Consider the following 27683-nt stretch of genomic DNA (forward strand, 5'->3'; position numbering starts at 1 on the left):
CTCTAACTGCATCTTTCTGAGATGCAGTTCATTTCTACCAGCTTTCAGTGAAGCTGAAGTATTTTTTTAATTTAAGTAAGCTTTTTTTAAAGCCCAAATTTATCAAAATAAGATGTATATCGAATTTTTTTTTCATCCTTTGCATCATGTATGTGATTTACCATGTCGCATTGATGGTTTGTTAGATTTTTGCAAGGCTTTGAAAGAGACACACATTTTTCAAAGTCATCTCGCTGTAGGAAATTAAAAATGGAGACAATTATAGAAAATTCCAGTGGAAAGAGAAAATGCATTATGGAAAAAGCAATAAAAGTGTAAAAATATTAAAGTAAAAATCGCTTCACAGTAGCCTGTATGATTCAATTGTAGATCAATATTGTGTAGTTAATGCATTAGCAGCAGAGCATTAATTTGCAATTACCGCAGGTGATCTGATCCTCTGTGTTCTGTCCATTGACATAAATGACCTTTTGTTGAAAGAGATTCTGTAGTCATTATTTCTAGCAGATGTAACAAAAAAAAAGGTAGAACAAAGAGGTACTTTCTGAAGTATACTTGTTTCATGGTAGAGTCTCTTAACATTATATTCTGGTATGGAATACTTTTGTTATTCTTGAATATTAGCCATTAAGGTGTAAAGAATATGGGTTCCTTTTCAAACAAATTTCTTTTCTTACAAAGTATGGAGGTTACACTTGTGCCCCATTGCTCCATCATGGATGTCTGTAAGGCTCTCTACATAGCAACAATTTAAAATCCACCCATATAATGCTGTTTTCCACCAGGGCAGTCTGCAGCTTTGTCCCGAGACCCACCTTCACCCATCTCTGCCTCCCACTTTCCCTGGATGGGATGGAGAACCTTGCAGCCCTGTTCCTCTGCTCTTGTCCCCACCATGTCATATTCAGCCCATGCATGCCTGCTGCCTCTGGACCTTGTGCCATCACCCTCCTTGTCTCTCAGGCAAGGGAATAAGGAGGGAATAGACCCCACCCCACGGGCAGAGCCACCATGATGCTGGATCTGCCTGTGCCCTTCTCTCCTGCCCTGCACCAGTTGTGTGTGAGACCTCAGGGATGTGAGGAAGAACAAAACAGTTATGGCAGTATGAGAGCCCATGGTGGGAAAGCAATAGGGATGTTTTTGGCCTCTGCAAGAGAAAATCTCCCTCCAACACAGAACGCAGTTGTTTTTATGAGACAACATGTGGTTTTTGTAACATTTTCAAGGTGCATTCTTGTTGGGACCTCTTTGGACCCAGAGTCCCAAGGGATTCAAGACAGTTTGATTATTATTTTTTCTTCAGCAGGCTTTTTGCAGAAGCATTTAGTTGAGGGATTTTTATAACAGCAGGATGGCCCTTTGTGTGTGAATAAACAAGCTTTTCCATCACAAAATAGTGGGACTTGAACTATGAGAGAGCATTGTTATTGTATTTGTGCAAAAGTGAAACCCTGTGAGGAACCCTTCTACATGGTATAAAATGCCCTGGGTATCAGAAAAAAAAAAAAAAAAAAAAGGAAGGCTCTGAAAATATAATCACTGAAATGACAGGGGGAAAAAAATACCATTTCATAAACATTATGTCATATCGTAATGTTTAGATGCTACCATTTTCTCCACCCCAATTAAAAAAAAAAAAAAACAACAACAAAAAAATGAAGTAAACATATACTATAATAATTTATCATATTTTTATCCATTTTATTTTTTTTAATTTTCATTAAGGTCCCTGATGTAATCTCTCTGTGTTTTCTTATGGCTACAGAACTGCAAAGTAGAGAGCTGGAATTAGTGTTCTTTTAAGCCTGTCTCAGTGTTTTTTCGGGTCAGTGAAGACACTGATACTTGAGTTAAGTGAGGACTAGATGAGGCAAAAAAATTCTCATCCAGGAATGATTGTTTATGCCATTTAATGGTATGGAGAGTGAAAAACTAAGAGATTGAAATCATGGGAGTGACAGAGCAGGGCGGTGGTGGAGCAGGCTCTGTTTTACAATTCTGGGTTAAGTTTATACTGATTACAGTTGGAAAAAAATATTTTGTTTTGCAATGAATAGCAGTGATTTTGAATGCAGAGAAAGGGCTGGGTTTCTTTGTGTCTAATCTCAGCTCTGTGTGAGAAGAATGAAGTCAGGTCAGTGGCTGCAACTCTTAAACAGCCACAGGGTGCCATTGGTGTGGCAGAGCAAGGCTGGGCTTCTCCTGCTTGGACTCACCAAGGGCCCACCCTTCCTCTGCCCCATCCTGTCCTTACACCAGTGCATGAGGGGAACAGAGGCTGAAGGCTTTGCGTTGTGCCAGTCAGAGAGCGCTCCATGGGCCAGTAAACCCAAGAACAGGCACACTTTGGCACCAGCTGGACACCATGAAGTTTCTAACGCAGGCTGTGACTCGGGGTAGAAGAACAAAAACTTTCTGTACAAAGCTGTCTATGATACAGAGAAGTTAAGATGTTGGACCTAATTCTTCTCTCACCAATGAAATTGGTGAGTGAAGAACAGATTGCTGGATGCAGTGGCAAGCCACCAAAATGATACGAGTCGAGATTCAAGAGGTGGCTCTTTACATCCACTGACAATTTTAAGCAAAAGAAATACCACTTAAGACAAAACTACTTTTCAGATCTAAGTCCTTTGATTCAGATAAATGTAGTCTCATGTAGAAATAGCAGGTTTTATCCATATTCCCAAAGAAAAACGATATGTGTTTGTATGTCCTTTTGAGTATTCTCAGTCACATTGGAGCTTTGTATCTGTTTTCACTGAAATTTGCTGGAAGATAGAAAGTATTTTGCTATAACAAGTTTTGAGAAAACAAAAAAGTCAGGCAGAGGAGAGAGCGTACCTGCATTCCTTCACTGTAAGTGTGAGCATGCTATGAGCTCACCTTTATTAGACCTCTGAGAATCCACATGGGACAGTGCCGTTAGGACTGTGTCAGCCACAGGAAAGGCTTTAATTGGCAGTCACACCTTATTAGACGTCAGAGAACCCAACCAGGAAACACAGAGCTGCTGGAAGCCAGGTATCATTAGCTCCACTGCTCACAGAGCTGCACGCTTAAAAAAGTCTTCAATGGACGCAGCGCTGAATGGAGTGGCCCTTCTCTGCAGAGCTGAAATTTACAGTACATGCAGAAACAAAAGAGGGAACAAAGTGCTGTTTGAACATGTCGACATAAAATCAAAAGAAAAACGAATGTGAACGAGAGAGAAGAGTTGGGGCAGAGATACTCAAGCGATTGCTTCTGATAAACATTTCATTATTTTCTGCTTTTTTCTTAGCTCAGTGCTAATTACAGAAGCTCAACCTGTTCTCAACTGTCTGTCTTTCTTTGCTAATAAAAAAAAAGTCATTAGAGGACTTCCACACTTGCTCCATTACAGATACTTGGTATGGAAATTGCTAATTGATGGTGAGAATTTTCTGTGAGATTTCCTTTTAATAGAAATCAGAATTTGTGAAACAAAAGCTATCTAGAAAGTTTTTTGGTTATAGTAGAAAAAAATATCAGGTTAAAACAGGTTTTCATTATTGATTTTTACTTTTATTATCTTGCCTCTTTTAATGAAAAGTTGCCCTATTCAAATCAGCACATTGTAAAGTTATGGAATAAACTCTAAGCTAATAATGCCTTTTATTTTCTGCAGTTTTGCAGTAGTTCTACATTTTATTTGGAGCTGCTTAGGGGATTTATCTATTAGCTTTCCTTTATTTCTGCTCATTTCACCAGCTAGTAAATGAGGTCTGAATAGATAGGATTGTTATTTCATAAATTTGTAAGAATGAATTCAAGCTCATTCCATAACAACTGCTACTTGTCATTCTTATAATGGATTCTCATGCAAAGTAGGTTTAACTATCACTGAATGGTAATAATTATTTAATAACAATTAGGTCTCAATTGAGCATCAACTCAAATGCTGTCCTATACCAGTCACTCCCAACCCCTGCAGAGGATCTGTTCTCTGCTCTTATACCTGGGGACACGGAGCCTGCTTTCTTTCCCCTTCTGCCCAGGTGTCTACCCTGCTTCCCTGGGCAAAGACATAGGTGACATAGGGACTTTAAGGTCTGAGGAGATGTGAATAATAATTGCTTTGGCAACATGCTCTCTCCGTCTCTCCCAAGGATCCACAATACTGCTGCTCTTTCCAAACCCCAGTACTGCTGCACCTATTTTTAATGTGGATTCACACTACTGATGTGGGTTCATACTGTGACTATCTTATATGAACAAGCACAGAGATGTCCTCCCTGTGAATAAATCCACGTGGTGTGAATTGGCATCAAGTGAGTTTTGTTTAAAATTTTAAAAGTAAAAGCAACATGGAGATGGCTCCTCAAAAGAGGCTCAGTTAAGTGTTGAAGAAATTACGGGCAAGTTGTTTTACTCAGCTTAGGTTGCTTTCAGACACAAAGCTAGCACTGTTGTAGACAGAGTTCCCCTTGTGTACCAGTGTGGAGGTGACTGGAAATTGAATCTGAAAGTGTACCCAGCTCCTTGTTGGATATTGAAAATATAAATAGAAGGAAAAATAAGCACAGCGGAAAATGCCGAGTTTCTTTTTTTATTACTGTCATCTTCAATAATTACTTAGGGAATTTCCTGTGTTTTGTTTTAAATTATACATATTGTAACTGCAGGGGACTTGTTTTCCAAAAAGGGGAAACGTAAGACACTCAGGATTGCAAAGCTTTGCCGTCAGAGAAGTTTTTCTAAGAAATGTTATCGGTCATACAAAGAAAACACGCATGTAAGAAATGTTGCTTTTTCTATCATAGTGTCTCTGCTGATCTTTCAGTCAGAGGCTGTAGCTGGCAGTGAAAGGAAGAAAGGGAGAGCAAGTGGTGGAGGAGGCTGTTCTCAGGGCAGCATGGTCCTGGAGCCAATGTCGGCACAAGCGGGTGCTGCCGTGCAGCTGGGCTCGGGCTCGGTGTGGGGATAGCTGGAGTTTGGTGACCAATCTGCTGTTTTTCCCAGTGGTAGAAAAATCTTTTTTATGCCCAGGAAGAAGGGAATATGAGCCCTGATGCCTTTTTGAAGTTTTTTTTTTTCTGTTACAACACAAGCCCCCTGACACAGCTTGATCTGGCTGGCAAGAGGTCCTTTTATCCATGCAATTTGAATGAAAGAAAAAAACAGAGAAACCATTTTTCTGAAGCTGGCAGAATGTTTAAGAAAGGGCTTAACTTTCTTCAATATCTGAGTTATGTCGCTGCTTTTCTTGCTGATATTTATTACTTGTACAGAGATAGGTAAAACAATCCCTAAGGAAATGTGGAAGTGGGTTTTTATCTCAGACACGAAGGACTTGGAGGGTCAGAACTATTTTATTCACATGAATCTCACTCTTCAATGGACACAGCAGCTGCTGCACAAATTCATACAGGCAAGCTGATAAAGGATGAAAGTAATTTTAGCTGAAATAAAATGTGAAACTACTAGAGGGAAAGACTCACAAGGATGAGGGGTTAATCATTGCAGGACTGAACTGAGGTTCCAAAATGGAAAAATTGCTTTTCTGTTTGATTTTGAGAGGTCTGCAGCTTTCAAAATTCTAGTCACAGGAGGATGTCCCTCAGTAGATGGTTCTCATTAGAGTTTGTTGAAAACTTATTTGAGGAAACTGTTTTTCATTGACAAATTTCATTTAATCAAAATAGATCTGGGTTCAAGTCCCTGCTGTGTCTGATTCAGTGTCCTGGGATGAAGAATGCCGAAGCTTTACTCTGGATCTGTTACATGTTAATGAACCCAAGTATTAACAGTGATTGGCAAATAGTTATTCTGTCACAGGGAAGTTTAAGGATAAAAAAGTTTTCCAGTTTAAACTGATAATCAAAATTCTAAAAATGTGTAGGATTAACACATTTAAAGAAAAAAAATATTTGGGTGATTCAAATAGTTGTTTCAGTCATTTTGCAACATATTTTAGTTTTGACCTTTTCATTCCAATTAACTTGGATTGCAAAACAGACATTTTCAAGTTAAATGGAGCCATTGCATTCCATGTTGTCAAACAGAACATATTGGTAATTCTGAAACTCTTTTCCACACGTTTTCCAGAACACAGTTCTTTTCTGAAAAGCGTGCTTTCCTAGAACCACGCTCAGTTCTGACAAATATGCCTTTCCAAAAATGGAATAACGGACCAGCTCCAATGCAGAGAGGATGGTGTTCCTGTTGGTTAGCTCTCAGAAGACAAAATCTTAAAAACACTGCTAGCTTCTGACTAAATGTGTTATGTTACTTGATGACTTTTAATATCAAAACACCAAATCTGAGCGATTTAACTGGTATCTGCTTTAGAAATGTCTTTGGAGGAGCTGGAGGATACACCTCATGGAAATGGGTCAAGTAAATCTACATCTACCGGTACAGCTGCTGATGCTGTACCAGCAGCTGCAGAACCTCTGGGAGAATGGAAGGATTTCATTTTCCACAACAGTACTTATAAGAGAGAGGCAAGACCATTGGGTGTTAATAAATGAAATACGAAGTGATATTCAACATACGTTTAAAGATAGTTGTAGAGCCTCTATATGTGATTGGACTGTTTACACAGGGGAGTTAGCTCATCTGCTTTCAAAGATATCTTTCATTTTGTAGATCTACAGTACAATGCTACAATTTGCTATAGATGGCTGATTATGAGGCTGTTTCCCACACTCCTCAATGTTCAAGGCATGTGGAATCGCATTTGTTTTCTTAGGAAAGATGATCACGATCAGCACTTTTATCAGTATGTGTGCCCACCTACTGCATAAAGGTCCACTTTGTAGTTCCAAGAACTGACAGAATGCTTTAGTGAGATAAGGAAATATAACCATTCCTCTAGGGGTGGTTGACAGGGAGGAAAAAAAAAACCCCACAATTACCTCAGGGAGCCTTCTGAAAATTCTTGATTTCTTCTGCATTCCCCCTCTCAAAGACACGGGATACAAAATTGCATCGTTCAGGGTCCCTTGATAAGTACCAGTTTCCCACTCCCAAAGACCCAGTTTAGCTATTTAGATCAAAGATACATTAATTGGCAGAGAAGAACGTAAGGGGAGGAAAAATACATTTGAGTAGGCTAGGAATTAATGCGTCGGATAACATTCCTAAAGGATCCCTTAGAGTGCTCTTATCCCCTGCTGTGCCCTTGTCTGATAAGTGGCTAATGGATTCTATACTTCTTTCTCCTTCTTCATTGTTGGCCACTCACAGTTGCCCAAGGTTGCTGGAGTGCAATACATTAAAAAGGTCTTTCACTCCCCAAAATCAGGTACGCTGGGGCCTCTGTGCCAGTGGTAGTAACTGTCCCCTTGGTGCTTTGAAGGCTTTTCATGACAGCCTGTATCAGGAGGCTGCTGTGGCTTCAACACAAGCTGTGTGGCTCTTCTTGCTGCCCATCTACTGCATCTTTATTTCCTTACCTGTGGTCCCTGCCTCAATGCTCCCTACATGTCGGCTCAGCTCTGCTCAACACCACATCAGCGTTAACGTCCTGTTGTAGAGGATCCAAGCTGTACAAGAGATAGAGCTCTTATCCCACAAGATGGGCTGGAGACCTTCTCCTTTTAACTCATTTTGAGCTCCATTATTTACTGACGTTAGCCTATACTTCCGATTAGAATGACACTACCTCAAGCTTGTCTGATGAACTCACTTGAGGTACAACAAAATCACTGAAATACTTCATTACTGACACCCACATAACATTGAACCATGCAGTTATTTTTTTATATGGATTTCCTAAGCCCTATGTGAATGGTTGCCTACTCTGCAGAGCCTGGAGTTGTTAGCATCTTTGAATCGTTCTTCTGCATGTTGCTGTTCAAATGTCACTAGTAAGTCCTCGGCTCATTAGGACTTCAAATCTAGGACTCAGTAAAAAAAAAAGATTATGTGGGGTTTTTCCCACAATTCAGACAATTCATACATGTAATATTTGAGTCCTTATAACTCCTTTCTGAAAGCCATAGCAAACGTTGTAACAAATAGTAGTTTTTTAGTTCATGTATATTATCTCAATTCTAATGTTTTAAAAAGGCTATCAGCTATCATCCAAATCAGTTTTGCATCTTGATCCAGTATCTGAAGCCTTGTTAAGTAGCATCCCATCTGCTAACCTATATCTCTAGAGTCATTTAAGCAGCTAATGTGAATGAATCAAATAATTCCATCTGTACTGTATCAATATTTGGGAAGCTTTTTCTTACTTACAAATTTGTTCTTTGAAAGAAAGAATCTCTTTTTTATTTTTTTTTTCCAGAGAGTGCACCACATTGTCTGATAATCCACTTCCCATAATGTTCTTAATCCTACAGCCCTCTAGCAAAAGTAATAATTGCTGATAGAAAGGATAATTTAGGCTATACATTTAATGTACTGGTAAGTCAGCGTTGAACGAGACATGAGGAGGAGGAGGAACCATTGTTACACAGGCAGCCTTTCCATAGACATTGGTATCCTGAAGACTGTAAGCACAGATTTCGTCTGCTTACTCTCACATTGCAGCTCTTGCTACATTATTATGAGTACTGTGTCAGACAACCAATGCTGCTTTTACTTTGTAGACCTGGGCACATCTAAATCATTGTACAGGGGCTAGAAAACATACATTTTCATTTCCATAGGCAAGAGCTATATGCAGCATATAGATTGCATGGCCCAGAAAGATCTCCCTTTAGTTGAGTCAATTTTTGCTAGTTGCTTTTGAGAATAAAATTTAAATTATATGTATGCCTTACTCAGATTATAATCATGCTCTTGCCCACTACAATAAAATTAATTTTCATAAGGCTGTCGATTCATATACATACACATATGGGCACAAATAGAATCCTTCCTGAAGCACCTTGCATTCATTTACAACTTCAGTCTTTTTCCACCAGAATCTTAATCAATAGACACTAATCAAAAAAGCAGTAGCCTCAACTATACATTGAAAAACAGCTTAGAGTCATTCATAAATGTTTCTCTAACAGGAAGGTGGATTTATGTCTTCAATACTTATCAGGAAGAATTTTTAATAGAAAAAGAAAGCTTCTATAAGAAGATGATAAATAATACTAAAATTGAAAATATATTATAATATAAAATCAAAACCGTAAATCTTTTGCTTACCATTTGGGCATATCAGTAAAAATATTTCAAAGTCAACAAAATTAATGGAAAAGCAAAATTGTTAATCCATTGTGAAACCTCTCACAGGTATCTCAGAGGAATAATAGTTGTTTATCCCCTTGCTATGGTAAGAATATTAGAAACTGTGAAGTCAAAGGCCAATTTCCTAATCGGATGGCATTTTGAGAGCTGTTTTATTTAGAGATCCTAGGCAGTTTAGAACCAAAGCTGAAATAAGTCTCCGTCTTCTGGGGAAGCAAGATGGCATTCTGCTAAATGCTAGAATTTTATCATTTGAAGCGGGGGGGGGGGGGGGAGGGGCGAGCAAAAAGAAAGCAGCCAGCGAGACCTAAGAATATAAAAGCATTTGAGATCTCAGAAGGAGTTTAAATCAATGCACTGCCACAGTTACAGCATAGATGAAAGAGCCTGCTGTCTCAATTGCCAGGAAACTACTTAGAAACTCTTACTTTGATTTTTTTTTTTTTTTTTTTTTTTTGGTAGTCCGTTACATTACCACTAAATGCAATATATGGGGACATCACTGCTTTGATGTTGTACAGCTACAACAAATGGAAACTAATACGGTAGAACAGTCAAGCAATGTGATTTGCGTTTGTATATACAAATATATACCCGTCAATCTTCTTCCTTCATGACTGTATCACCGCCACCCATCTGCTTCCTTAATGTTACTTCTGTTTTCATAAAAATGACAATTATTTTACACCCATATTCTGAAAAGTGAAACATATTTTGGAGGGTTGTAAAAATTAAAATTTTCTCCAAGCTATTGTCTCCTACCACAAATTCATTGTTGGCAAAGGGTTTTAATAGTGCTTTGAGACAGTTTCGAAGAGGAGCATGACTGCTGCCACACATTGCAGCATTCTTATTCTCACAGCTGTACTCACACCAAGAATACTTATACGTCTTACAAAGCAACATGTTATTAAACAGGCTAGAGATTCTCTGAGCTGCTCCAGCCCTTTGTACTGAACTAGCAGTATATGAGATTATAGATACACTACCTCTTGTTAGTTTAAAGTAGTGTCAGGAAAAACTGATACAAACATGTCTAGATCTGCATCTCCTCTGCCAATTCTGCTGAAATCCCTGCTCTTGATGGAATAGAAAGAACGCAGGTGGGGACTGGGGCCCATTTTTGGCACCATCTTCCCCACCATCACCTGTTTAGCTGGGATTTCTCCATATAATAATAATGAGTTTATGTAAAAACTGAAGGTGGTGGGGTAAGAAAGAGTGGACAGAGTAATGCCTGGCTCTTTCTAGTGTTACAGAAAATATTTTTTTCTCTGCAGCATCCTCCAATGGGAAAATGCTAGGACAACTCTGGACAGCAATTCCTTTAGTGGGTGATCTGGCTGGAAATGCCTCAGCCGCTTTGTCTGGGTTCTGGACGGATGGCACAGGTTTTCCACACAGTCCCCCAGGATATGCCAAAGTTTGGACAGGAAGCACACCCAATGTTGTAGAGAGCAAAACAAAAATAAAATTGAATGCCTAGGTATTTTTCTTGTTGCTCGTAGAAATTTAGACTATGGACAAAACCTAAAAGGACTTACATAGACAGAGCTCTCAGTAAATGGTACAGGGGATTTGCCTCAGTAAAGACTTCAGAAATTGGCATCTCTTTGTTGTGTAAAGATTCTGCTAAAAGCAAAGGCATTTAAAATGTTTTATAACTGATGTGGTAGTACCTGTCACCAATAATGAACTTTTTCTTCAAAATATGTAAATTAAAAGTTTCAGATTTATGTCAGTGATTAATAACAATAAAGTAACCCGTAAAATTCTTTTTACACAATAATAATCCCCTGCCAATGTACTCCAGGTCCTCAATTAAGATTTGTAATGGCTCTAGATCCTTTGACAAAGTTAGGCTCAGTATTTATGTTTATTTAGTAATAGAGCAGACAGGTCATTTCTTATGCAAGACATCAGCAGAGACCTTTGCATGCCTCTCCCATCATTGCATTTTGCAGAACAGTTTTACATATAGCCTTAGCCTGTGATTCATTTCACATTCCCATTCCCCAATGAGATCATTTGGTGTATGTTTGATTTACCAGCAGCAAAGCAGGCATTGTATCTTTTAGTATCTCAGGCATGTCTGTATAGATTAGACTTGTAACCTACAGTTGCAATTTATACTGTGAAGAGTTTTAGATTTCAGAATACTGAGCACACAATATAATTGATCCTACATAGCATGTTCACCTGCTTGTCTCTTTTGGGACGTAATGGGCAATCATAGGAGTCTGGATCTAGGGGAGAGGGGAGAAGGTCAGAACTTAAAAATGAAATCGTAGCAGTTCTACTGCCGCTGCCAGGCAATGCAGTAAAACCAAGCTTGGGCAAAATTTTCTCCCTTTATATTAGTGCAGTATGAATAATATACATTGCCTTTCTAAGCAGAAAAAAATGTAGCACCTTTCTCTTCTAGCCCAAGTTCTGGTCCAAAGCTGGAAACAAACGCAAGACAGCAGGACAGCTAGCAGCTTATTGTGATCTGGACCTCACTCTTGTCCCATAGGTTGCTCCCAGGGCCTGTCTCTCCCAGAGAAGAAAAAGCTACTTTCTATCTAAACGTTTCAGGTGAAACTGGACTGCTCTTCACACCCAGAAAATCAGATACCAGCTCAAGAAGGGGCTCAACGTTTGGCTTCGCAAGGGAGGGGGAAGCATGCCTGTTCCCAGAGCGAGCAGCAGGAGCAAAGTGGGGGCATTAATGATGTGTGGAGACGGGCTGGTTCAGTTCTTCTGCGATTTTTCCGGATGCGTGAGTTTGAGTCTCACCTGGTCTATTGCCCTGCCACTTCTCTTTTGCTGAGAAGCGGGCACAGTGTCATTTAAACTGGTGATTCAGAGGCAGCCAGGTATGATGCTAAAAACCTCTCTCTGTGGTGTAGAAATTGTCATGGCTGAGGGGTCAGGGTGACCTTTTATCTTGACTTTGTTCACCACCTTTTAAAATGCAGCAAAGGTTTGTACGTTGATTCATGGAAGTTACGGTAAGCCTAAAACACAAATCTCGCCATCTGATATGTGCAACATAACAAATCTCGAAGTTCAGAATGTTTTGAAATTTGCCAAAAACATGGCAAAACTATTTGTGTTTTGCATGTGTTAATGTTTGAATCTCTCATGTTCTAGGAAAGGCCCATAAACATAAACACTTGCTTTTATCACAGTGAAATCAGTGAATGACAGCTCTTTGGTTAATTATCTGCACTGTTGGGCACCACAGTTATAAGGCTCCTACAGAAGAGGAGAATCTTCTCAAACTACTTGCTAATTCTGTTTCTAAGTCTCTCCATTTCAGATAACATTTTTCTTTAGTGCAGAGATTTACATTTTTCTTAAAAAATTGTATTTTGCCTTTGGTTTTGGAACCTACTTGGCTTTCCAGGGAAGGCAAAAAGTGCACTGTACATAGACTCACAGGGGTCAAATGTTAGCTCTTAGTGTGATATCATCTTCTGCACATTTTTATATTATTGCAGTTCATAACACTGCACCACAAAATGGAAAACAGTAAAAGCCTCTTTATTTATAAGGTTATTACAGGTATCCTCCAGTGTATCTCATGTGTATACATCCTGTCAAAATATTTCAGGATTTTGACAACAGTGCTTGAATTTGTTTCAAGTGACATGACATGGCTTTTAACTGTATTTTTTTTCAGTTTTAGTATTTTTAAGAATAGCTAATAAAAGTATTACCCATGCACTAAAAAAATAGAGAATCCCTTGGTGAACAAAAAGGTTTAAATAAGCATCAGTTGAGTTTTGCAGTTAAATAACCTGTACAGGAAATTATTATGATGTTCTCTATAATTGTTCTGGGAAAAAAAAAATAAAAATCTTGAAGTCTATGGAAGGTGTTACAGACCTAATTAATGCCCACACTGTTTCTCCAGAGAAACAGATTTTGTGTAATGTAGATACACTTCATAGGAAATGTTCTTGTGATTATTTTATAGTTTGCCCTTATTTTTTCTTGTACAGCTGTAGTGCATGGTATTTTACAATGTGATGTGTATCTGTCTTCAGAATTGCAAGTTGTATTATCATTTCTGAAATGTGAAAAACAATTCTATATTTCCTGTATTTTTTAAGTGTTGATGTCAATTATGTTCCAAGGTGTGTTTTCATGTCCAAGGAGCGTGGATGTGTTTGTGCACGTGCACACACCCATGCTCTTAAATAGGTGGCTACGTCATTGTTGTGTTCATTACGTGTATGTAAGTGTAGATACTATCAGGAGCATTCTTTTCAGCTTTTAGAATAAAAGCTGAATCAGCAGCTTAAAACACTGACACATCTGGAATTTCAGAGCATTTCAGGGACTGACAATTAATGGTACTCAATCAACCCTGCACCTCATCACTGATGGATGATAGTGAGAAGGTGTTCAGAGAAGAGTCAGGGATTTTTTATTCACTTGTCAGTTTGTTTGGGGATCTCTGTGGGTTTAAATCTGAGTTGATATCCATGAAGTGGCCCAGAAGAATCTGTGTAAATGGTTAGACTATTCTCTGCTGTCAGTAGTTTTAGCTACTTTGTACTTTGTCAGTACTTTAGCTACTAACCTTTTAAGCTCTGCAGGTTAGGGATCATTGCTTTATATGTTTATAAAGCTATATTGATATCTAAGTTTCTAAAGTATCTAAAATAAAGTGGCCTGTCTTCCCAGTACCACTGAATGGCAAATGGTGATTAGCAGAAGGGGACCGTTCTTCTGCACCTGACAATGCTCAGCCATACTAGCAGGTCATCATAATGGATGCTGTTTGTTGACACACTTATGTTGGAGCTAGATTCTTCTCAGGGGTATCCAGTGAAAGGACAAGAGGCAATGGACACAAACTGGAACACAGGAAATTCCATTCAAATATAAGAAAAAGCTACAAGGGAGAATGAACATCGGACCAGGTTCCCCAGAGAGGTTATGTAGTCTCTGTCTTTGGAGATATCCAAACCCTGACTGGATATGGTCTTGGGTAGCCTCCTCTAGTTGAGCCTTCTCTGAGCTGGGAGGTTGGACAAGACAACCTCTAGAGATGCCTTGCAACCTCAGCAGGACTATGGTTCTGTGATTTGCTTGACTGAGACCTAACTGAATATGTCTGTGATTCCTGAACACAGCAGGGTGGGGAGTACCACTGTTGGTCGGCAGGCAAGGATCTGAGCAGAGCTGATGGTTTGCCAGTGTGCTTGGTATGCTCAGCATCAGCGCCCTGGTAGGCACACTTGGGGCTGAGCTTGCAGGCTTACTTCTGAACAGCCTTGACGTCTGGTCTAAGGGCTGCTGTTAGGAAACCTAGGTGTAACTAGCGTTATTGAGTCCTTTTTTTCCTGAACTGCAGTGGTGGTATCATGACATAGGATTAAGCAGCCTGAATATCTTGAATTATTGTAGTTCTTTCCCAGTGAACTTGCAGGAAGGGTCATCTGATGATAAGTAAGTCCAAAGAGGTTGTTAATTCCATATGCTCCTCTGCCAGGATGTTGCTAATAACTGACATTTCTTAGGTGTGCAGTGCCATCCAGAATCAAGATTTCACTGTTATTGATGACTACTGCACTGGACTGCGAGCTCTTCTTTACTTGAAAAGCATTGAGGAGCTTGAAGACTGGAATGGACAGAGTCCTGCAACCATGCGCCATCAGAAAGGAAAACCAGTACCTCGAATTGCTGATCTGGTGGGAAAGGTGCGTGGTTTCATTCCATTCCTGTATATTGACACTATGTCTTGACTTTGAATGTAATTCCATAATCACTGTATGCAGTTTCTGCTACCTACTTGGTTAACCATTGCTGATCTAACAATTAGTCACCCAGTCTTTTTCCTTCTGAGTATTAACAAATATCTGAAGGAAGCTTAAATAGATAAAGTTGAAATAACTTGATATGGGATAACATTTTTACTGTAAATATGATCTCTCAACTTGGTTCATAACATCACGTCTTTAAAAAAAGTGTAGGACATAAAATTACCAATACATTGGAACAAGTTCTGGAACTGCTTGTTTCAATGAAACTCAACTTGATTCAGATTGATTTTAATATTGTGCCAGAAGTTCCTGAGTATTCCAGCCAGGATGCAACATTCAGGAGACATGAAAACCCCCTAGTACTGGATGTGACCAGTTGAGACAACTTGTCACAAGCCAGCTTTTAGTTGGAACACTAGATCCAGTAGGAGTGGCCCTTCATTCATCATACCTGAGCATCTCATGGTTTTTCATGTGTGCTGACTCCCAAAACCTCTGCAAGGCAGGGAAGTTCCAGGTGAGGAAGAGCGACACCGAATAATTTAATAGATTCCGCAAAATTATTTAAACGTAGAAAGTCTGTGGTGGGATAGGAACGTAAACTAGGGTCTCTCTGAAGTCCTAACCTCTGGACTGTCTTTCCTTTCTGCTCTAGTAGTTCCCTGCTACAAAAGCACCTTTGGAGATTTTTGCCAGGTGCAACGGGTCTGCAGCTGCCTGCTCACCTCTCCACCAGGGCACCGGCTGATCCATGCTGAGAATCAGGGAGGTGTAACTGGCTTCCTACTGATGCCCCGCTGCCTACTGCTCTAAGCAAAATACCTGCACAGCAGGGAGGCTGAGCTTTTGTTTCTGGTTACTAGAGGGGATCACTTTGAAGACTGATTTCAGTTATACATCATGCCTATTGATTATCTTTCCAAAAATCTGATATAACACTGTTGAAAATGTTGTAAAAAGTAAAGAATTACAAAAGAATAGGATTTGGAGTGTCAAACGCCTCCAAATCTCTGCTTATCGTTGCTGATGACTGGAGTTGGATTTAGCAGGAGATTAGAGACTCCTATATTGTTGTTGTTCTCTGTGGAGCTCTGAAAATTATAACATTACCTTCCAGGAGAAAAGACAATCCTATTTCTAAAGCTCTGGATAATACGCTGCTTAAAAATAAAACGAGATACAAGCAGTTTCATTTTCATCTACTTATGTTAAGCAGTTAAACCAGGCTCAAAGGGTTATATCTAAACTTCCTTCCTTTAGCACCTGTAGAAACATACACAGCATTTCCAACTCATGTAACAGAGATTTGTTGTAATTCATCTTTAAAGTTGCATTCAGTGTTCTATCGTTGTATTACATTTGTATTTTACTAAACAGACAACCATTGTCAAAGATGCTTTCTCATATCCTTTTGAGTGATAAAAAAAAATAATTCTTAGTCTTTTCCGCTTGTCAGTACATCAATAATTAACTTTAAAAAGGTAGTGTGAAAAGATGCTTTAAGGAAGCATTTAATAATTCAAAGGAATCTTAACTTGAAACAGGTCACATGAAAAAGAATGAAAAACAAAGCCCTATGTAATCCTGGCTGGCTGGCTCTGTTAGACATGTAAAATGAACAAGGCACACAGACTATAACTGATTGTGTATTTGATTGCCCTTAGCACTGAGTTATATCATTGGATCATTGCTACTAAATAATAACATATAAAGTTAACCAGGCTGCATCATTGATAAGGTAGTGATATATTTTAGGCATAAGCTCAAGATGGCTGTTAGTCCAGGAATGAACATTCAAGGGAAAAGAAAGAAAAATAATACAGCACGGGTAAAAGGAAAATACCATGATAAATGATCCTACTAGGGGCAATCAAATACAAAGGCTTGATATCATTAATATTTATAATATCATAATTAGCAAGACTGTGCCTAAGCAGTGTTATTAGTGTAACTAATTATGTTATCATAAACTAAGTTTGCAGTATTATAGGAATCAGTATTCTTACTTTCATAAATTATTATCAATATTGGATTTCATGTCCTTGTGCCTAGTAAATTTAGTTAAGTACTGTAGTTTCATCTAGATTCAAACACAAACATCTAGCTTGCTTGGCAGCAAGTCATAACAAACACTTCTGATTCTCTTTCTAAAATAAATTCACTAAAAAGGGTGTCATTGCTCTCTATTTGGAAAAGAGAAGATAGCCCATAGATGTGATGTATATGTTCTCATCGATAAAAGTAATGTGTAGGAATATATATGTTATACATGGAGTAAAATGTGAAAGCCAAAATCCTGCATTACAATGTAAAAAACTTATAAGAAGCTGTTCAAGTTTGAGAAGCCCTATGCCCTATGAGAAGCTAAACAGCAAATACTGACAAACTTTTGCATTCAAAAAACCCCTGAAGATGCTAAGTTTGATATGTTGTATTTTTGGTGCAGTAAATGTAAAAATATAAAGTAATCATTGCCCATTTTCTTACAAAATTCCTATTAATTTTCATATAGAATCAGAGGGATAAAATGTTCAGGCAACTGACAATTTAATAAGGAACTGAGGGACAAGAATTATTTTTGACAACGTCAAGAACCACTTGCCTTCTGATTGTATTCATTGACCCTCTCCCAGTTTTTAATATATTACAGTTAGGACCAGTCCTATTCCCAGCTAAGTACATTCATAACAGTATCTGTTTTGGTTCACATGCAATATTGAATGTTAATGTCCATATTTTTATATAACAGTGCACTATTCTTTTGATAATTCATTTTCTTTTCTGGTTTCAGCATCGAACAGATGCTGAGTGCAGAGTGTTGCCACAGGAGAGTGACACAGTAGAGTTTTGTCATGAAATATTGTAGTATTTGATGACCAGAGTAAACTAAAAGATAAATACTTCCTTCTAAATGGTACACCTGACATCAAACTAAAGCTGTCTTGCCATGCAGTCACCAGATAAATGACAAACTGAACAGTTATCACTGTCAGTTTTTACAGTTATCACAATAATTTCCTTCCTAAATAGAACGAATACTAAAAATACTGTGCGAAATAGTGTAATATAATAAGCAGTTTACTAGCAAACACATGAACTTTTGGCCGAAAAAGAAAATCATGTTGATTACTAGCTGTTCATGCTTCTGGATTAATGAAACTAATACTTTCATCTGATAATTTATAGCCTTTAACATATGAGAAGCATCATAGCACTGGAAAATATTTGGAAACTTGGTGCTTTTATGTTTTTCACTGTTGCAGAATGTATTTTTTCATATGTAAATGCTAAATTTATCATCTTTTAGCCAGCTAGTAGATATTTTCTGATTGTCTTTTCAATAGTGCTGCCTTTTTCCCTTTTGCTAACACAGCAGCTGCTGCAGGAGTCAATTCTTGCCTTTGTCCAAGATGTGACCTGTGGTACTACACTGCCTGTAATAGTAACGAGATTCCCGCTTAGAAATGCTAACCTCAGTCATGGCTTCCAGTCACTGGGTGATACTGTTTTCCATAGCTCCACCGATTTTATTCATTCTTTCCTGCGATTGTAACCTTATCCATAACTGCTCCAAAGACAGTCCTAGCACAGATGCTGCATCAGAGTCACAAAGGTGGACAAAGCCAGTCTTCTCGACTTCCTTCCTCATTGCTTTTCTGCTGGCTTATTTAGTTGTTGCGGGTTTTTTTTTTTCTGTGGGAGGACCTGACATTTGAAGCCTTGACACAGATGACTGTCATTAATATCACCTCTGAATCACCTTTCCATTAAATGCATGGAATAAAACTTGTCAGCTTGTCTCAGCTATAATCTCAGCTTGCAAATCTCGACACTGAGATGAGAGAATGGCAAGGTAATGATGACACCACACTGCTTCTTAGTGACTCCCTTGAGGAAGAACTTTTGTAAAAGCACACTTACCTCAGCATGAATTTAGGACTGAGATCAAGTGCATGATGCAATCAGGCAGACAGTTAAGATGTAGAGCATGCTCTTACAACCCAAAGTTATTAGGGTGGCTGCATAAGAGAGAGGGAGAGTACAGGTGGTATCCTTATAATCCAAAATTAACAGAATTATGTTTTAAAATAGTGTTCCTGAGTTTCGCAGGAAGATACATGACCAGAAGCAATAAAGGTGACTGTTCTCACTAGGTATCTGGATAAGGTACAATATTCCCCAGAGTTTTGATCTCCTGTGTGTAGTCACTGTCTCACCTTGTCTGTTTATTACAGGACTCTTTTATTAGTTGCTCACTGATCTTACTCCAGAGAGCTGAAGTGATTATGTCCCAGAAATGCACTGGTGTCAGCTCGTGGTCAAAGAAGCGGTATAGTGTTTTTTCTGTATAAACTTCCACCTAATGTCAGCCATAAAAATCATACTTAACACAGTGGCCTTTATACATGCCAGGTAACTAAACATTAAAAATATAGCAGTGTATTCAGTTGGTAGGTATGGGTTTATAAGAAGAGGTAAACATAAATGGATGTTTCATACCTTGCTTTCAAAAGCAGCAGTTTTGCAAAAACTGGCCTTTGTTTGATCGTGTCACAAGGTTAAAAAATTAAAAAGAAGAAAAAGTAATAATTTAAGCATTTTGATTCCAGAGGTATCCGAAACTCAAAACAAACCGGTTTTCATAGTGGATCCTCCTCAACTGTTGTGCTGTATCAAAAAATCTTGAAAACATCTGATAAAAACACATTTATGGAAGGCAGTTTTCTCCAGCAAACAGATGAGAGATAATGATCCTGAACATGCACAGTGTATGAACTTCAGTGAAAATTCTCATCACCTTAAATTTAGCAAGCTGCTGAGTTTGTTCTCTGAATGCATTGGATTTCCATTTAGACTAAAATACACACTTCCTTCAAGTATCTATGGGTACTAATAACTGAGTCTTCTGAATAGTACAAACCTGCTAAATTCTAACTTGATTGCAGTAAAATCTAAATAGGCTTTTGTATGGCAGAGAAAAAAAATCTTGCTATACCATCAAGATTTCATACGAAATATTAAATTAGTTCTTCTATTAAATAAATAAATAAATAAAATGTGAAGTCCCAGCCATCCAAAAACACTGTTGCCAAGGCATGCAGCAAGTTTTGGCTGTCTTCAGATTCTTCAAGACCTCTGACTGCCTTCACTGAGCAGAGGTTTTCACCCTTCATTTTTTGAAGTGCTCCTTGTTCAGGAAGGCAAATTTGTCCAGTATGGTAAAGAACTGTCCCCTTGTCTCCAGCACTGCATAAAGAAGTGTCGTGGTTTAGCCTCAGCGGGCAACAAAGAACCACATGGCCGTTCACTCACTCCCCTCACCCCCAGCAGCAGGATGGGGGGAGAATTGGAAGAAAAAGGCAAAACTTGTGGGTTGAGATAAAGGCAGTTTAACAGAACAGCAAAGGAAAGAGGAAAACAACAATAATACTGCTAAAGGATTATAGAAACATGATTCATGTACAGCTGCTCACTGAGAGGAACCTGAAGCCCACCCCGCTCCCGAGCAGCAATTCCTGCCCCCCGGCCGGCTTCCCCAGCTGTATACTGAGGATGACATCACATGGTATTGAGTACTGTTTTTGCTAGGTTTGGGTCACCTGTCCAGGCTGTGTCCCGTCCCAGCTCCTTGTGACAATTAACCCTATCCCTGCCAGAACAAGGACAAGAACACAGAACATATCTGGCCATATCCAGAAATATGGACCATCTCATCAAATGGTGGTATAGAAATTGCAATAAACAATTAACATTGATGAAGAAACCATTTTTCCCATATTGGCATCAGAAGTTCTGAAGAAGAGTCAGAGGGGTGGGAAATTAATTTTAGGCTTTTTGATCCTTTTTTGCCATTAGCTAAGGCTTGCACCTGAAATACAGCTCTCAGCTAGGGAAAGCCTCTGAAGTGTAAGCCAGTATCGATCAAGAAAGCTCTTGGTTTAGGATATTATGGGAACTGTGCATCAGCACACTCAGGGGCTGTTGCCACATATGCTTGTTGGCTTGACTGAAAATATGTCTCCGCCAAAACATATCTGAACCAGCATCTGCAGGCAGATGAGGAAGTAAGTCCTTTCCTTCTGCTTCCCCCTCCTCATTCTTTCCCCTTCTCCCCTGATGTGATGAAAGGTCTTCACAGGTGTGGCTCCAGGTGGGAGCCTGATGGTCCCTCTGTGGAGCATCACCAGTAGTGTTTCAGGGAGTGCCAGCAGTTAGCGTGTTTGTTGCCATTGGTGAACCTCCCAGCATTTGCAAGCCGAGAGCAATTATGAGCAATCCCTGGCCTGACCAATTTTTAGAAAAAAGGACCTCTCTAACATTATTTTTTTTTCCCTAACTGGTCTATTATGGAAGTTTATGTTGTGATTATCTACAGTGCAGTTTCTCACGAAGTCTGTAGGTTGTTACATTAAATGTATCTTCCCTAACAGTGAAGCCATTTGCAGTAGAAATGGATAAAACAAAAGGAACTAGGATTATTAAAGTGGATTTAAAGTAGTTTAATCTTTGTGGGTTTTATATGTACTGTATGCTAAATTTGCTTCAAGCACTGAGTTTAAAGTTTCATATTCACAGCCAGTAAATGTGGCTATTAAGAAACAACGTATTCACGTTAACTCCTTGGCTGTGGCAGTTTTAGTGCATTCACTGCTGGCAACGGACATCAAGCCAGGAAAATCCACCTCCTGATGCAAAAGGATTTAAAAAAAAAATCCAGGCACTGCCAAAAATACATAATTCTTTTTTGTACTCTGCAGTTTGTTTTACTTAGGAAAACGGCCTGGTCATACCCTGCAGCATGCATTCATTACAGTGATCTTTGACTGGCAGATGCGGAGTAATAAGATGCATATTTTAGCGCTTATTATAATACCCTGTCCAAAAACAACTTGACAAATTTGTGATTTCGACAGTATCTCATTTTGCTGGCTGCAGTGCTCTGTGATTGCCTGGTCCACGTGGCTTGCAGATTATGCATACCACCAATACTGCTCATTAAAATGGCCACAGTTCACCAGTTTCGGTAGCTTGGAACGAACTTGGAATGAATTATTATACAACAAAGAGGCTGCTGTCATGCAGAACAAAAGACAAGCAAAAGAGAGCTTTGGCTTAATGAGGCTAAGTGAGTGTCTCCCCTGCATCACCAGCTACTTGACGGCCTTTGAGCATGGATTTTTTTCTCCACAGGCCAAAACCTTTGGTCTATTATTTTGTGTTTATGCACCTTGAGGCTAATATACATTTTAATATGCTGCACATGGAGAAAAAAATCAGCCATTAGATTAGAACATGTGCACTCCCTGTTAAGTTAATGACAGCCGAACATAGAGATAAATTTAGGTTTTCATATTTAATTATAGCACAGCGCAGTACGTTTAGCAAGGATAAATTGCACTATTATTATGCTTCATTTTTTTTGACATCTTTTCATATTAACCATGCGCACTTACCCCCACTTCCTCCCCAGTGTCACACATAATGTCTCTGTGCATCATCCTTCTCTAACACCATTAATTTTTTATTCTGTACAGTTGTATATGTATTGTTGTATTTGTTACTTAGGGTTAGCTTGCTAGTTGGATAAAACCATTCAAAACAGCCCTTGTGTTAGGTGATCTACATAAGCAATAAGGACAGAAAAGACATAAAAGAACTGGCCTGCGTGGCCAGACATGGCTTCTCACATCTGCTCCCAGAGCAGGGGTTCCCTGCCCTTCTCCCTGGATGCCTTCAGCACAGTGCGCACTGTCTGTGACTGCAGAGCAGTAGCCCCTTTCTCAAACAGCTGAATTAGAAAAGCCAGAGAAATAGTGCATGGAAGGTTGAATGAGTTCTACAGACATTTGTAGTTGGATGATATTAATGTGGACAATGGTGGTGTTAATATAAAATGTCTGTATTCTGAAGAATTTAGCATTATTTTATTGTATGGGAACTAAACCAGAGCTAATGTTGCTGGGAGGTTTGTGCTGTTTGTTGGGGCTTTGTATATGCATTACCTCTGTTTGTCAGAGCTGTTGCTCCAAGAATAGCATCAGGAATTAGGCCAGACTTCAGCCTTACAGAAGACAATATGAAATTAAATCTAGAGGCAAGCTGGCATGCAATTCAGCCTTTGCTTGTCCTTATCAAGTTTTAATGGCAATATTTGACAATTTCTGTGCTGCCATGAACTTGATGGTGATGTTGGGCTATTTGTTACTACCTAAGAGAGCTTTTAGATTTGCTTTCAGCTCTGGGCTGAGCTATTGAAGTAGCTGTGGTTTGTGAAAAATATGTTGCATGCTTCACAAAATTAAGGAAATACTGCTATTTTCCCAAGTGGATTAGAGCAGGTAATAACTCATAGGAAGAAGATTTTCCTCCTCCCGCTGTGTGTATAAGCAAGTAGGAGATATTATGCTACAGGCGTATTCCTAGATTATTCCTTATTGGATAGTTGTTTCGTGACAGAAGACACTGTGGCTTGATGACCAGAGGGTCATGACAGGAATAATAATCACCATATGAAAGGGCGTCTGGATCTTGGTGATAAAGCATTCCTCATCGCAATCAGTCAGCACTTGCTGGTGCAAGAATTTTCCTCAATGGCAGAGATCAGCTTTTTCATATTCATTGACAGCAAATCGGTCTCTCACTCTACCTCTCGCTCTCCCCTCCACTTCTTTCTCCAACCTTCAGTTCTGTACCAGCTTTTACTGCCAAAGAGATTTTTCTTTGTCAGGTGAAACTCACAGAGTTTGGGGATGTTTAGGACACTGCAGTATTCATTGGATTGGTATTAGTTGCAGTGCCTTATGCTTTGTATCCTCACTGAGTAAAGCCTTGGTCAGTAGTGATTGATAGCTAATTGTCTACAGTTCAAGCTCTAGAAAATGTGTCAGCACTTAATTTATGTGTGCAAAACTTTTCTCCCTGATTTTGTAAGTGCAGATTTTGATGCAAATTGCATCTGTGAAAGAAAGGTTGTGCCTTTCAAAATGTAAGCTATAATTACTAGTCTGAGAACCCGATGATATGAAATTCTTCCTCTAGATTCTACCCCTAGTGAGAAAAGTCATCTATTAACAATATTGTGTATTTCTAAGCAGTACTTCTAACCATCTTTTTATTCATTAAGCGCCGGTAAAATGTGTGATATTATACAAGATGTAGTGTTACGGAGTTGCAGGCTATATCCTACAGACATCCAGATGGCTGAGAAACATCTATGCAATCAGAAGTGTCTCTTCTGTATCTACAGGTAGCTATTATTAGGAAAACCTGCTTTTATTTATGTGCTCCCATTTTGTTTATGGTACTAGTCACAGATGTACTTACTGATGTGCATGTAAAGACTTGGGCTTTTAGCTTCTGAAAGAATCATTGTTGGTTTAAGCTTCTCATGTAAGAAAGCTGTTTACTTGGATAGCAAGGTGCTCTGTAGGCCACAGTGCTCTGTGCAAGGAAAGTGCAAAACAAAGTCTGTGGTATTTGTGATAGACAGCAGACTAAGTATTCATTTTCAGCCTGTTTTTCAAGAACTGTGTTATTCTTGTGCTAGTTTTGAGAGGAATTTCGACTGCAACATCTCTTAATTCTCTTAGGAACATATTTGGCCCTCAAGCACAGCCCTAAGTGTAGTGACATGCACAGATGTATGAAAAATCTAGAAGGAGTGATTTATGGGGAGGGACTAAGGAAGCTATAACTCTTAGGTGTCCATATGTCCTCCCTAAATGATGTGTGTAAACATAAGAGGTGGAGAACTCAGTGGTCTACAAATATTTGAAGCTTGCGGTCAAGTGAGACAGGGGGATTTTATGATGTAAAGTGAGAACTCGACCAAGACTGATGAGTTGAATTGGAAAAAAAAGCAGGAAAGAAATTATCCTGATTGGAAAGAAAGCCTGTTTGTAGAAATTATGGCAGTTTCGTTCTGGGTTGTTAAGATTAAAGTTAGGGAGGACTTTTAAAACTTGAATGCGTGAAGTCTAACAGGAGTACTGCTGGAAGAAATGTCCAGTTGCCAGGAGTACGTGCTGGACGTGTAGACTTTTCCTGTCTGATTTGCACAAGCTAGCGTATGGCCCCTTCCAGCATTTCAGCTGCACACTGGGGGCTATCCTTGAAGCTACAGCATCTTAACAAATTGTTAAGATTTTTTTTTTTATTATTGCTATAAAATTTTATTTTTGTTGCTATAAAAAACCCTTGAAGGTTTTCCAGGAATCTTGTGTGGTTTTGATCCAACCACATGGATGTCTCAGCAGCCAGAGCAGCACTTCTGGAGTTTTTATGGACAAATGGATTAAAACCATCTTTCTGTTTCATTGCCCATTAGTCATACATTGGCACAGGGCAACTGTCCCCAGTAACTGCACAGAGCTGTTGGGCACACCATTTCTACATGTAGGAGTTGAGAAAAGGGATTTCTGCACTTTGCTGACCTATCCATGCTGTACAGAATTCATTAAGGCCCAGGAACTGCGTTTGGGTTGTTCCAGGGAACAATTACAACCAGCCTGTAATCTGCTGCTCCGCAGCACATTGGGGCTCTGTAATAGTTTGAAGGGGCCTGGCAAGAATTTTATTGATTTCTTGGGATCTCATTCAGGCTGATTGCACTTGGGTACTCTGATAGTTGATGCTTAAGAACACCAACCCTAGCTGTTATTAAGAAGGTGGGTCTAATTCTCACATAGGTAGGACCTTGTTTGCCCTTCATTCAATTCAGCAGACAAGTTTTAATGAAATAGCACCCTTTTATTTTTTATGCCACAGCTCTGCCTTTGATTGCCACATTTGGAACTATCCAGTGTAAGTCAGTCAATGTATAACCCATGTATTGGTCAGGATATGTCATATCATATATCTATTCTTTCATTAATCATTTTGACTCTTTCCTTTTTGACTGCTTGGAATAATTAATGCAGTTTTTTATATTGCTATGTTGTATTTCTTCCAAGTTGCTGATTTATTTATACATAAAAGCTATAAAATACCTTGTTGTTTTATACAGTATGTCTGGATTCATGAGAAACCCAGAAGTATATCACCGAAATAGTACATATTTTTAGATCATTCAAGACAAGACCTTGCAGTTGAGTTTAAAGTAGTTGAATTCTAGAACCTATCAACTATAATTTTATTTATTTATATTACCTATCATTACAGCATAGAGTATTATATCCTAGATGCTAATCATTACTTACTATTTTCTGAATAGCTGTGCTCCCATGTAAAATATTCAATATATGCCAAAAGGCATCTTTCCCAATTCCAGACCAAAAGTGTAATCCAGACTCTCCAGCAGTTTTTCACTGCCTTTACTGAGTCTTCTTTCACATGCTGAGCGCTCCTGACATTTTGAAATGTCCATTTCAAAAATTTCCCTTTGTAAATTGAAAACCAGAAGGCTCATTATAAACCCACAAGGCTCTATAGGCACAAATAAATCTACGTTTTCTCTTTTACAAAAGATGTATCACTAAGCTGTAAAAAACTCACATGCCATTTACATTAGCATAAATGATATTCTGAAACCTCTAAACTTACCTGTTAAAGTAGGAGCAACAAGAAATCCTTTGGTGACTGTGACATGAGTGTGCCTTTTGTAATCAACATTTGTAAAAGAGCACCCAGAAGGAGTGAGCACGGTCTCTGGGAGCTGCTGTTCTGGGTGGTACAGAGCAGGGCTAATAAATGCCTCACGCTCCAGAACTCCCCTCTCTGTCTTCACAAAAAAGTCAGAATCATTCTTTTGATAGACTGCAGCCATTTTGTTAGCGATTTTGTCATAGCTTGGTTTTTGACCTTCAGTTCCTGGTCTGTGGGTGGGCTTCTGTGCCTGCTTTGGACTTAATTACCAGGATAAAGCAGATGGAGGAGAAACAGTGTTTACATTTTTCCATAGGACTTAATTTATTTCTCTGTTGTTTGTCACTGAGGTATTTTTGTCTACATAGCGTGAATTGTTTGCAAAGGTATTTATAACAGCATCTGAGTGATGAACATGCAGTCTGAAAAGCTTGAAAGTCTGCCTCTCTGCCTCCATTTAAAAAAAAAAAAGCATTTCCTTCCCATACAATCTGTGTCATTAGTTGCCTAGTTCCTAAATGGCAGTTTGGGAGGGGATGCCTGTGTGAAGTCATGACCACTATTTTGGCAATATGAGTACTAGTTCATAATTCAGCATGCATTGCTTTTAGTGCAAAATTGAGCATTTATTTTGCAGTGGAGTCTTAACACAGTCTATTGTAAGCCTCTGGCTTAACTGTCCAAATACCATCCCCAGCTCGTCCATGGAGAGAGGTCTCAATTTACGGTATCTGACTTGCTGAATTGCCCTTAGGAGTCTCTGGCATAAAGAGTGAAGTCCCTGACTGTAAGCACTGAAGTCAGATATCAGGACATTACACACTCAGAGTGGGATTTATTTGCCTCCAGATGTGGTTTAAGACCTTACAGGTATCTTGAGGCATCTGTGCAAGTCTGGATCTTGGAGCATGGCACTAGAGACCTGTTTTGGGGTGGATGAACCCTTTCCTGCCCAGAAGCTTAGTGTGGTTCGGACACTGAAAGCCTGACAAGGAGAAACACACGGTCAAAAAAGAATGCAGAAAGCTGTTTCCAAAAGCACATCTTCTCTCAGCCAGGGAGACCATTCCTTCTCCAGAGGGAGTGAAGAGATTAAGTGAAATACTGAGCAGGCTTACTGCTCCTAGGGGTGAGGAGGGCAGACTGAAGGGCTTGAGGCATTAATCCAACGTGTCATCCAAT

General features: G+C 39.1%; 1 protein-coding gene across 1 annotated transcript in view; it reads left to right on the top strand.

Annotated features, from left to right (window-relative positions):
• DPYD (dihydropyrimidine dehydrogenase) overlaps positions 1–27683 on the top strand; it is a 366613-nt gene that overhangs the window by 301305 nt on the left and 37625 nt on the right. The window contains 1 exon segment of the mRNA XM_074151782.1: positions 14676–14855. Within this exon segment, the coding sequence (XP_074007883.1) occupies positions 14676–14855 (180 nt within the window).

The sequence above is a fragment of the Numenius arquata genome, chromosome 8 (assembly GCF_964106895.1).
Source record: "Numenius arquata chromosome 8, bNumArq3.hap1.1, whole genome shotgun sequence".
In the NCBI taxonomy this organism is placed as follows: Eukaryota; Metazoa; Chordata; class Aves; order Charadriiformes; family Scolopacidae; genus Numenius; species Numenius arquata.